General features: G+C 40.5%; 1 protein-coding gene across 1 annotated transcript in view; it reads left to right on the top strand.

Annotated features, from left to right (window-relative positions):
• The first annotated feature begins 655 nt into the window (after positions 1-655).
• The window catches only part of PTPRB (protein tyrosine phosphatase receptor type B), a 66464-nt gene continuing 54670 nt past the window's right edge, over positions 656-12449 (top strand). The window contains exons 1-3 of the mRNA XM_042816406.1: positions 656-733; positions 1952-2344; positions 9975-10213. Coding sequence (XP_042672340.1) covers positions 679-733; positions 1952-2344; positions 9975-10213 — 687 coding nt within the window. The 5' untranslated portion in view covers positions 656-678. The remainder of the gene's footprint in view (positions 734-1951; positions 2345-9974; positions 10214-12449) is intronic.

Here is a 12449-nt window from a genome sequence, read left to right as displayed (position 1 = left end):
ATACTGTTGCACTCCCAGAACAGGCAGAGCATGGTACAGTTTGGTTATATACATCATGGCTTCAGACCACTGGAGAGTAAATCCTACTGACATTCACCAAAGTGGAACACCTGGTGAAGGCATAATCAGCAGCACCTGATCCTCAAGGGAGTTTATATTTATATATATATGTACATATAAAGCCCATACCTGAGAAACCTCCCTGCTCTACTCCTCCTTCTCCTCCCCATCTCTGCTTGGCTTTTTAGGACTTGTAGAGCTAGAAATATCAATGTCAGGGTTTTGCTTGATCACAAATAATTACAAAAATGTGTACATGTTCTCTGGATAATACTTATTCAGCACCATCCAGATCACTTGAGAACTGATAACATTTCACAGGCAATTAATTACACAAAAGTACTATCCCTTTTCTTTGGACTTTTAGCCTAAAGAGGTTCAACCATCTCTTTTAGCGCCTTGTGTGTTTGCATTTTTCCAAAATAAAGCAGCTAGTAAATTGTGAAGAATCACATGAAACGACAAAGTGGTGTAAAACTCCCCAAAACAATTGAATAGAAGGAAGTGCTCGTCACTGACTTTTTCCCCCTGTGAAGGCACGTTTCCTTCCTAGCCTTCGCTTCGCTTATCTGAGGTGGTTTTTTTTTAAGAGAAGCATGGGCAGTTGCTAGAGGGAAAATGGAGTCTTTAATTCACGTCCTGGTTTTTACCTGTCTTGCCTTGATGTTTTCAGGTAAGTGTCTCTCCCCATCTCTCCTCCACCGTTCGGTCTTTCCACCACTGAGCAGAAACCTCCAAGGCAGCCAGGGACTTACGGAACAGTGTCACTTCTTTGCTTGAGCTCATACAAGGGGAATGGGGGGCAGGGCCAACGCAGAAAGTTCTATTTAGGTTTCTCTTTCAGTGCTGGATATACCTCTTTTTGTTTTTAAGATCTCTTGCTTGACAGTGCAGGAGATGAGCTTTGGAGCAATCTCTTTGAAGGGGAAAATTCCTATTTTTCTTTCTGCTTTGTGTAACTTCCAGAAACAGGAGTTTTCTGTGATGCTTAGTTGGAAACTACCCAGAAGTGTGAAAACAGAGGAATGAAAAACCTCAACGTAGCGAAATACGCATTGGTTTTAGCTGTGATTAATAAAATGTTATAACTAAAAACATAACTAATAAAATGTTTGAGTAACTGAGAGCAGAAAAAAACATAAATAAGATGGGGCAGAGAGGCTGCACTTGAAATATCCAGATCTGTGCTCCATGATGTGTACTTTTTTTGCCCTGGTAACTTTAGAGCTTTTTGACAAATGAGTTGCAGTTGTTTTCATTTAAATGTTTGCTTTCGGTATTTATGTATGGCAGAACAAAGAGCTGAGCAGATACAAATTAAGGTGGTCACAGAACTAGCAGCTAGAGATACTGGAGTAAATCCTGTGAGAGACGTACTTCCTATCCATAAGGAGCCTCCATTCCTCTAAAGGCGTGGGTACTGAGAGGCATTTTTCTTAGTGTTTTCTTCACTGACACTACGAGTTTTACTAAGCCAATTTGCAGGCAGAAAATTATACCTCAAAAATACTGGACCATAAAACTGAAAAAAAGACAGAGATCTTGTAGATGAGTGTATGTTTTCAAGAGGGGAAAGTGGGGTGTTTAGAACGGGTATCTTAAGCTAGAAATTCTTGTATTTCTTTTATATCCAGTTTAGATTTTTCTTCATTTTTATTTCTAATGAAGGTCAAGGTGACATTTGCCACAACAGTTTGCTTTTGTATCTTGACATTACTGTGAAATAGTGCTTGCATTTTGGGTTCTTTCATATAGGTTCAACACATGGAAAGTTGAATGTGTAGAAAGCGGGGAGATTTATTTGCTAATGTATTTTAAATCATCAAGAATTTACTTTTTGTTAAATGACCATGTATAATCAATTGTATTTTCTGGAATTCTCCACTTCCAGAAGCGTTTCTGATCATCCATGTCCAGAGACAGCAGTGTCTTTCAGAAAGGAGAGGAGTCATTATGGAAAGGTGCAATATGAGCAGCCCCAACCAGCAGTGGCAATGGATGGCTGACGACAGGCTCCTCCACGTGAAATCTGGACAGTGCCTGAGCATCTCCACACGCTCCGCACTGTCCTCTCGCAGCATCATCATCAATTGCTCTCAGGCAGTTAGGTGGACTTGCCACGAGGAAGATGGGCTCCTGAAGGTAGCCAACAGCTCACTCTTTCTTACCAAGCAAGGTCAGAAGGTAATGGCCAAGCAGAGTAAGAAATATCTTCATACATGGATGCAGCTTGAAGCCAACGAGATGGGAAAACCTGTCTATGTAAATCTGTGTTCAAAGCAAGGTGAGCTATTCCTTTGAAAACATACCTTGGAAGTTGGTGAGTTTGGTGGAGTTTAGTAAAGCACTGGCACAGGCTGCCCAGAAGGGTTGTGGATGCCCTATTCCTGGAGGTGTTCAAAGCCAGGTTGGATGGGGCCCTGGGCAGCATGATCTGGTGGGTGGGGTGATAACTACTCACAGAAGGGGAGTAGGAAAGGATGATCTTTAAGGTCTCCTCCAACCTAAGCCATTCTGTGAATCTATAGTTCTATGATAAGTTTAAGTAACAAAAATGTCTCTTCTATCTTACTCAAACGTTAAGAATTATGCTGTTTGATTCAAACATAAAAACATTCTTTCATAGTAAAAAAAAAGAGTTAAAAAACCATAAAAGGAAAGTTGACATTAGTGCTGTCTTTCTGAAAATCAGTTTTTTTTTCCAATCAGGATGTCCCCCCCTCTTCTCTACTCACAGTCCATGGATCAAAATACTTACGTACAAGCTCAGCTCACTATTCCTGTGTCATTTCCTTCTTTATTTGTAAACAGAAACATAGATTATAATTCCTTGTAGTTTTTAAAATATGGATGTGTGCAAGTCCTTCTCCTCATTCATTTTATCACACAATCCAGATTCAATATGTCAAGAACAAGAAAGTATCAGAAAATCACAATACATTTATTACTCTGATTACCCCAAAGGCATGATCAGTTGAGCCATATAGTTACACATTCATATGTTTATACAGATTCACTCTACCCTTGGATGGAACATCTATAAGAGCATTCAAAATCCTGAATACAATCTTAGAAATTCCTGCCATGGCATTTAGATATGCATGGGCCTGTGCACGTGCTTCTGGATGTGTTAATACACCTGCATTACATATATTACATATCTGTAGCAAAAAGAAAAAAGAAAGGTTTTAATTTACTTAGTAATGTTTTCCTTAATATCCTGTTGTCAATCATTCATAACAATCCTTTTGGTATTCTACTTGCATATTTTGAAGTTGCTCTTTGTGGTAAGTGAAGACAACCTGCACAGTTAAGACTTTTAGTGGGAAACACACCATTTATTCTTGTATTTACATGATTTTTAAAATGTTTCATGATTCAATACTTTTGCATCTGGCCAAGTTTTCAGAACATTTAAAACAAATTCCTTGCTCTTTCTAACCCGAGAATGTTGCGGTATGATTGATAGCTGATCCTCCCATTCCTTCTAAGGCACTAATTTTTTTTCAGCCAATCAGCATTTGCAGCAACATTGGCACAGCAGCAGGACCACTCACCTCAGTGTAAGTCTGAAAGGAAAACTTGCATAATCAAGGAAAGGAAAATTGACTGAGATGCAGTCCCAGCCTTCCCATATATTTTAAAGATTTAGAAGGCAAAATAATATGAAGTTCTGTGTACCTGTGAGTAGAGTGAGAGTAGCTTATTCAAAGACATTGTGAGAAGTTAAGATGAGGTATCCAGGTAGTGTTACTTCTGCTGATAGCTGGATAAAGTGTTGCCTAATAGATTTAAGGTAAACTTGAATCCTTTTCTTACTCATCATCAGAGAAGGAGCAATTTAAGACCAATGAGTACTGAGCATGACAACTGTCCTGGTGAAGAAGCCTGCTGATTCACTGAATTAGTTATCTCCTTTTTGACAGTTCATGGAAGCTGAGTGAATTACACCTTGTGATCCACAATACCTAACTAAGAATTCCAAGTATTCAAGAGTAGAAGTAATGCAAAGAGATGCATTTTTTCAAATGAAAATATTAATAAGTACCGCAATAAAAAAATCTAATTCCCACAGTGCTGATCTTGATGGTCATATAAACGTCAAAAATTTCAGTGCTGAATTCTTAAAATTACTCTTCTAAGCACATCTGTCTAAATTCAGCAAACCCTGCAGGGGATAAGCCTAAAATTATACATTCAATCTATATTTAGATAAGATGGTAAAAACTAAGCAATCTTTGGAGCTGAAATGGTTGTATATTTTTCTACTCCTGACTAATATCATATTTTATTATAATTTTTTTTCATAGTATTCATAGAAAAACATCGATATTTTCACAGTGGAGTAATTTACTGAATTAAATGCCATATATCAGCTCAGATAAAGAACATGCTCCAAACCCAACAACTGCAAAAAACTTTAGACTGAAAATTATTCACTAACTGAAGAATGATTTCAAACAGGGAGATAAAAGTCCAAGCTGCATGTTGACATTACTCACAGTGTTGTAGAGATTGATGTGTGGCCTGGAGGGCAGTCTAGTCACAGAAGTTGACATGAACTGTTTTGTAATGCAGTACTCTGTGTTGCATTTCCCTTCTGCTGCAACATATACAATAGGGACATCTCCTGAAGTAAATGTAGCTGCAAAACCCTAGAACTGTGGTTACCAGGATTAAACTTCGTTCAGAAGAGGAGCATGGCTTGATTACTTACTGTTGCATGTCAGGTATTTAAGAAGCATGGTGGGATCTGCAACGATATAAAACAGACAAGAAAGACAAACCGTACCTTTTTATCTGTTTTGATTACACTCTGACATTGACAAAATATCAAATATTATACATAAGCAAAATGCTGACATGCCCTCTGTCACTGACTGTTGCCTCCTGCCTCTGATCCCATCCCAGCTTCTGGTTCTGTATCTTTGCTTCCTTATCACCTTGTCACATTGGCTTCTCCCTTCCCATTATCCCATTTTCAGTTTGGCTAGTCCATACATGAGCACTGCCTCCACTACCAAAACTCCTATCATCATCAGTGGTGAGACGGGTCGGAGAGCAGGGCAGTGAATGCTCAGGGTATACTCTGAACCAGGTGAGCAGTATGGTAAGGAAAGATAAGTGCATCATCCTGCTGGTCTTCTTGGGAAAGGGGAAGAATGCCAAAGAAAAGTGGCAGAAGTGCAGGAAAAGTTTCCACTCTCACTCAATTCTGTAATCATGTTAATATTTCTGGGCCTTCACTTTTCCACCATAGTGTTGGCAAAAACTGCAGCAATGCATCCACAGGTTGCTAACAGGTTGGATTTTTCTGTGTGCCCTTCACATTTTTCTCCACAATAAAATAGACCAGGAAGAGTCTGTATTTTCACTTTACTTTTGAGTGGACTCAAACTTTTTTTCCTAAAAAACCATTTAGCCAAACCTGTTTTGATCTCCCTGAACTATTATAGGGTTTATTAAGCAGAAGAGTTTGATTAGAAAATACTAAAGTGAAACACTAAAAATTACTTGAATCTCCTTCTTTGCTCTAAGCAATACCTGGCTAACAACTTCTGCTCAGCTCCTCCTGGAAAAAGGAAACTATCAGTGTCAGACCCCTGGGCATAACTACAAGTCCCTGCACACAATCTAATACCACACTGAGAGAAGCTCAAAGATAAATGTATTTTACATTTTCTGAACATAACAGAAAAAATTACACTATAGTCCAAGTCTTTTGTTTAGGTAATTTTTCAAAGTCTCAGTGATGTCTAGTTCAATGAGTATAGAATAAAAACAGATAAGCTACTTTCATAGGAAATGTAGTGACAAAAGCAGCTCCCCAGAGCAACCAAGAGGATGGCTTGGCCTGCTTTACAATTTCATCCGAGCTGCAAGTGCTAACAAAAATATCAATTCCAGCAACTAGACTGGTAATTCTCATAATTAAGTTCTCTCTTTACTTTGTATTGATCTCTTTGTAGAGAGCAGACTGAATTTCAGCTTCTAGATATCCAAATATCAGAAAGGGCTTAATACCACTGCCCCAATTTAAGTGCTTTCATGCCATCTGCAGTGCTCCAGACCTGCTTCTGCCTACCCAGAAAGACATAGGTCTTCCTTTGGCCCTATGAGAGCCATAAGTAGCGGTCTCAGGTGCCCTAGGGCATTTCAGATCACACAAAGTATCGACATTTAGGCAACTGAACAGGGCCCTAAGTGTCTACACAGCAGCTAACCTTCTAAGCAGCTAACCTTCTAAGCTCTCTTCATTAACTCCATGGAGTTAATGGGGCCTGGATCCTACAAAAACACTTCCGGGCGAGCTGGGGCTGGGCCAGAAGCAGGGCTGATAGAGCTATGGCATTATCACCAATGTTATCTGGGATCTTCCGCTGGCACTGGTGCTGCAAGAGCTTCCAAATAGCTACTTCAGCATTTCAAAACCCAGCAAGTCCAGGAGATATCCATCCTCTCTGGCATGAAAAGCAAGCCTCTGTAACCTCTACAGCATTTCAGATAAATAAGACATTTTTTTCTGAAGTGGCAAACATTTTGCCATTTTCAAAAGCATGGGGGAAAAAAGACAACTTAGCAATTTTGTTATTCTGTCATATTCCTGCAAGCATTTTTTTTTTTAAGTTTTTCTTCTTGCAGTTTATTTACAAGTACTCAGTAGGCAACCAGAAAGAGAATTAATTTTCCTGCATGTACAGAGATTATAAAACCACCCCTCTGAATGTAAAATCTTGCTGTCAGCAAGTTAGATGCAGCCTTACACAGCATTTTTTCTTATACAACAGATAACTGAATCATTTGTGTTTCACTAGCAATGCAGCCTCTGTGCTCTGAAGCTGTGCTTTATGGAGGCAGGCAGGTTGATCCAATGCAAGCAGCTGCAGCAAGCTGCCCCACACTGGCTTGCCCAAGCCTGAAAGCACTGCTATAGGGTTCCTGGTACTTGACAAGGAACCGGCAATATTCACACAGCACTTTGCTCAGCATACATGCAGAACTGATGGATTTCTTTTGCTTGTAAGCGGCCTGCTGCTGTGCAGATGGCTGCAGTTTGCAGTACACCCCATGGATGAAATACGCACTTAGTCATAATGTCATAATTTCTCCAGGGTGTGCTACCGATGATTACAATGCTATGTTCACACACTGTACATCATTCAGCCACTATTGATCAATGTCACTGTCAGTTCTGCAGTTCTGTTCCCATGAACAGTTTTCCAAAGAGAACTGCTAGAACAACATTAAACACTTCTGAGAAATCCCACTGGCGCGATTCCTGTGTACTTAGGTGATATCCAGATAGGAGGTGAGGTTTTTTCTGGTTTATAAGGGATACAAATTTGAAATTCCATTTTGTAGAAACCTGTTTGTTGGAGTCTTGTAGTAAAGAGTTCTCTTTTGCAAGTGTCTGCTACTGAAGAAGATACGTGAGGGCCCTTATACTAGGACTCTAGTGGCTTTCCTTAGATAATTTAAACCTGGACCATGATATGTTTGAAGGGCAGGGAGAGCTGGACACTGCATACATGGAAAGTGCTGGTATACATGCCCCAAGTGTCAGTATGGCCTACTGCCATAGGTTGTTAGCCTCTGATTGAAGGCTGAAGCTGAAGAAAAGAGCCAGGTGGGGCAGTGACCCAGTGCCCCTTCCTAGTACTTCCCCAGGCTGGTGGCACAGGTCTGAGGACCACGCATTTTTCTGGCAGTGGTGTTGGCCTCTCCCCTCAGCTCCTGCACCAGGAGTATTGCTTACCCAGGGTGCTGGGTCCCACAGATGCTCTTGGCAGAACCGTAGACCTTTTATGGAGTAGCAGCTCTCCTAAAACACAACTGGCACTGGAATGTCAATGTCTTCCTGTTGGAATAGCTGCAATTTGTCTGTAAACAAAGCCAAGATTTTTTTTAATGTGCTTTTAAGTTGGGTGTGTAAATCTATATTTAGGAACCCGATTGAGTGGCCTTTTTATCTAAGTGGCTGCTGACCACCCAGACGTCATTTTTTTAAAGCTATCTTCCTATCAGTAGCCTACTCCCTGCTCAAGTTGGAGATATTTGAGAAGCACAGAGCCAGCAGGCTTAATCCTATCCAAGTCATCAGTGTTGGCATTTCCAGCTGCCTACCGCAGGCTTTCAGAGACCCCTAACAGGAGATCCCCAGGAACAGAGTGACATGGACTTGAGGCTAAGTTGGGACTTGTGTCAGCCGAAGGGTTTGCTTCAGTAGCTGACAACAGCTTGAGCACAGGGCTGCCCTTGCCAGACTCTTACCTGACCTTTGGATGGGGACCATGGAAGTACGTGATGCAGGACCACAGCAGACTTTGCACCATAGGCAGTCTGCAGGGGATTCTGCAAATGCAGCACCAGCAGCGTGAGGGCTGGCATTCAGTGTTGAAGCAAACCTGAGGGTTTCTTTGTAAAAGAAAGCAAAATGCAATCAGCAGTCTTATTTTCCATGATTTTGAAAAATATTTGATCAACAATTTTTGTAATGAAATGGATAGTTGACCATTTTTATTTCCAGGGAAACACAGAAAAAAAGGAGGGAAAATGTTTCAAGTAGGTATCTTCCCATCCTAGCAAGCCAGACCTTTACAAATGGATCCTGAACTACATACCTGATAAATGCTGTCAAGCATAAGAAACATTTGTATGAAAGTGTCACTTGCAAGGGTTTATAATCTCACTTTTATTTCTGGATGCAAAGGAAAGTACCATGAGTTTTACTAAATGAACACGTTAACATGCATGTTTACACATATACCAAAAATAATAGAACCCCAAGAAAACATAATATTGACTTAATGGAAGCTCACCCATTGATCCTTCGAGTAAAGAGGTAATCACAAGTTGGCCTGTGAAGACATCATAATTGCACACCAAGTAATTACATTTGGAAGCTTCTGCTGCAATTTAACTCAGTCTTTTTTTTTTCCTAAGAGGGCTTGTAAGCTAAAATTATTATGAATGGCAAACAGCCCAGTGGCTCAGCAGCAAAACAAGGTTCTGTCATGTTGTAGACCCCAGTTCAAGGACAGACAAAGTGTCTTGGGCACTGGGCCAACACACACTAGCTGTACTCCAGCAATGGCAGGGCAGCTTTTTGTGAGGAGAAGGGGCCAGTGAGTAATTTCAATCACTTAGCTGAAACGTGATGCTACCAGATGTAGAGGCCACCACAGATTGAACCCTGCCCTCACAGCCACAAAGAAAGGATATTAAATACATACCAATTGGGAGGAAGAGCCATGAAAATGTGGAGGAAAAATGTGTAGTAAAATCTTTCCTGCACTCTAATTGCAACTTTGGCATTCTCTGAAGGATACGTGACTAAAAAAGCAAACCAAGAGTTATATTTGCAGACGCTTTAGTTAAATGATACCATTGTTAACTGAACCTTGGAAAGACAGCAGTCAGGGGTTAGCATGGTGTCTACATGGGACATATTTAAAATCACAAGAGGAATGTCCCATGTGGTCACAAGGAACTTTATTACCATGCACAAAGTCATAATTTGTATTTACACCAAGAGGCAGATGAGAATCTGTGCCATATACTTACACATTGGGCTTTTTATTGACTGTATAAAGCTGAAATCATGCAGTTTGCCAAAACACGTAAGTGAAAAAGCTATGAGTGAAAACATCGTGTTGTTAATGACAAATTATAACCTTTCTCTACACTTTGGAACCAGTGAGGAACTGCATTTAAAATGAATGGTATGAAAGTTCATGGATATTTTGTGCAAACTTTGATGTTGATGCAAAATGTTTGCACTGAAAGCAAAAACTCCAGAACTGACAGGTGCATTTAAGCTATTAGAAGTTATAACAGACATATTTATTGGCATCTAAGGAACTGGTTATAAAAATGTAGAGCTCCTTTTAATTACTTTCCTTTATTTACCTTAGATCTCCAAGATGCAGACACTTTTGTATGGAGTACTACAACTACACCCTCCCCTTTAAATACTACTACCTCTAGGCCTGACAAGCTGCCAGCAAGTAGCAGCACACAGATGTCCATCAGAAATGTGACTGAACACTTCACAAAAAGCTTCATTGAAAACCTCTACTTTGACTTGAAATCTGCAGTAACAGAGAAATCCACAGTCCCAACTACTCCACAATACTCCAGCACTACGGAGGAGGTAAGGCGGACAAATTATTGATTGATTTTTATTAAGCCTGCTCCACTCTGTGGAGCCTGAGAGCTATTACAGGTGGATGTTTCACAGACTAAAAAAAGCAAACTGCAGGACTGCGCTTTGTTCTTTATTTTGATGGGATTCTTTGTTCATGCTGATAGTTCCCTTTGCTATAAGTACATCTGCAGAAAAAATCTGCCTCTTCCGTACAGCACAATCGTGGTGCACACAGTGCTTTGGGAAAATGTCTAAGCTACAGGAAAAATGTTCAGGATACGTGAGTAGCAATGGAATGCTCGTGGATGTGGCAGGAGACACAGGAGCTGGGGTATCCGTTCCCAGCAACTTAGCCTCTGCCATGGGTTTGTTGCATGATGTGAGGGTCTTGCTCTAACTCTGTTCTAAGAAACAGTGTGTTTTAGGATATGTGAGTTCTAAAATTGCATACATTGTTTGTAGTCTAAAGCAAGTAAAAACTCAGTATTCTAACTTGCATTATGAGAAACCCTTCCCTTGACCCTGGTCAGCTTATCTGCTGACTGATAGAGGGAAGACACAGCTGCTCCTTCATCTGTGTGCTGTTCCAGAGTCCAAACACAAACAACTCTGGCAGAGGAGGGGAATGCAGGTGCCAGCCCCATACACAGAAGAAGCTAAAAATGAGCATTCGTTATGTCCTATCTTCTGTTTTTGTCTGGGCAAGCCACAAACAAGAGCAAATTGAGAGCAAATCTGGCATCATCACTGGCAAAACATCCACACCTAAAGCACTCAGGAGATGATTGGTCACCATTTTGCTATCAATACATAGGGATTAGAGCTGAAAATCCCTAAATCCCCTGGCTTTTTGTTCAGGAGAGTGCACTGCACTCTATTTATTAGGGTCAGTGAATGTGTTTCAGCTATTACTTTCGGCATTAGTGTTACTGTAGATGAGAGTAAGAACAACAGGAGCTTCTACATATCCTGATTATTTTAAGGAAATCCTGTACAGTCTGGTTTGAACAACATCACTACAGACTGCTTCAGACAGGGAGAAAGTAGAATTGTCACCCAGGACAATGTTGATGCAAATTACTGACTTCAGGGTTTATGGACCCTGTCAATACTATTCTGGTGCTGGCCACAAGGGACTGAGCTGATGATGGATGCACCGCACCCTGGTCCAGATGGATGATGGATGGTTCTTTCAAAATATCATTATTTGGGGTTGGTGCAGGCAGGCTGAGCTAATTACCTCATGTTCTCTGCTCATATGTAAGCCTCCTGAACAGAATATTTGTCTCTTCCAAATGGAAATGCCCTGTGGAACCAGGTATTACCTGACTAGCCTCCAGCACTCCTACTGAATAGCCCCATCAGTGCTATAGGGAAGGCACTGTTTGAATTGAAGCTATCACCTCCTGGGTTCCTACCCCAGCTTATCTCCTCATTCGCTTGACTTGCATTGAGCAAGATGCTTAGGTCAAAGCCTTCAAACCCAATTCCTGAAGATAACCACGAAAAAAATTCATGAGTATGTGTCCCTTGAAATGTCCAGCCATGTCTAGCCACTCGAAACTAGATACTCCATTTTGGACAGACATATTTTGGGGGGGAGGGGAGGTGGACGACAATGCTAACACTTTAATCAAACAAAATTTTTAGTTTAGAGCAGCCTTGAATTTCAAGTAAAACTGCAGCTTGCACTTTCAAGCCACGACAAAAGCTATGCAAAGCCCATTTCCTCTTGATTAGAGAGACAGAGAGAGGTTGGTGTAAAAAAAAAAAGTCAGGAAACCTTGGGAAAGTGTCTGAAAGAGATTTTGGAGCCTGCTATTAGAGACACATCCGGCCACTCCCAAAAGTCACTTCCAGTTCTTTTTTTTTTTTTTTTTTTTTCTTTTTAATTAGTTTCTTGGCTTGCCACACAGATCAGTAAGTGTTAAAGACTGCATGACTACTGATTTGCTAAAAGCCCATTTATTCAATAGCACTCTGGAAATAATTATGTCGACTATTCTATACACATATATTACCACCAGTGAATGAATGATCCCCCCTGCTTTATTTCAGTGTTGGCATAGACATCTGTGGTAGACATTACTTCTAAAGCAGTTTTGTATGACGTACAGAAAGAAGTCCCAAAACCCATAAACCTGTACTTTCTTGCTAATGTAACTGGAACAGGTTAAGGATTTTATGGCAAGAATCAGAGTAATAAAGTAAGAATTTCTAATTTTTGGGCAATGGTGAGAAG

Source organism: Centrocercus urophasianus, unplaced genomic scaffold, assembly GCF_019232065.1.
Source record: "Centrocercus urophasianus isolate 14NV4802_14NV808 unplaced genomic scaffold, USGS_Curo_1.0 seq_15, whole genome shotgun sequence".
NCBI classification, from domain to species: Eukaryota; Metazoa; Chordata; class Aves; order Galliformes; family Phasianidae; genus Centrocercus; species Centrocercus urophasianus.
The sequence above is the reverse complement of the archived record's forward strand: the minus strand, read 5'-3'. Positions and strand labels throughout refer to the sequence as shown.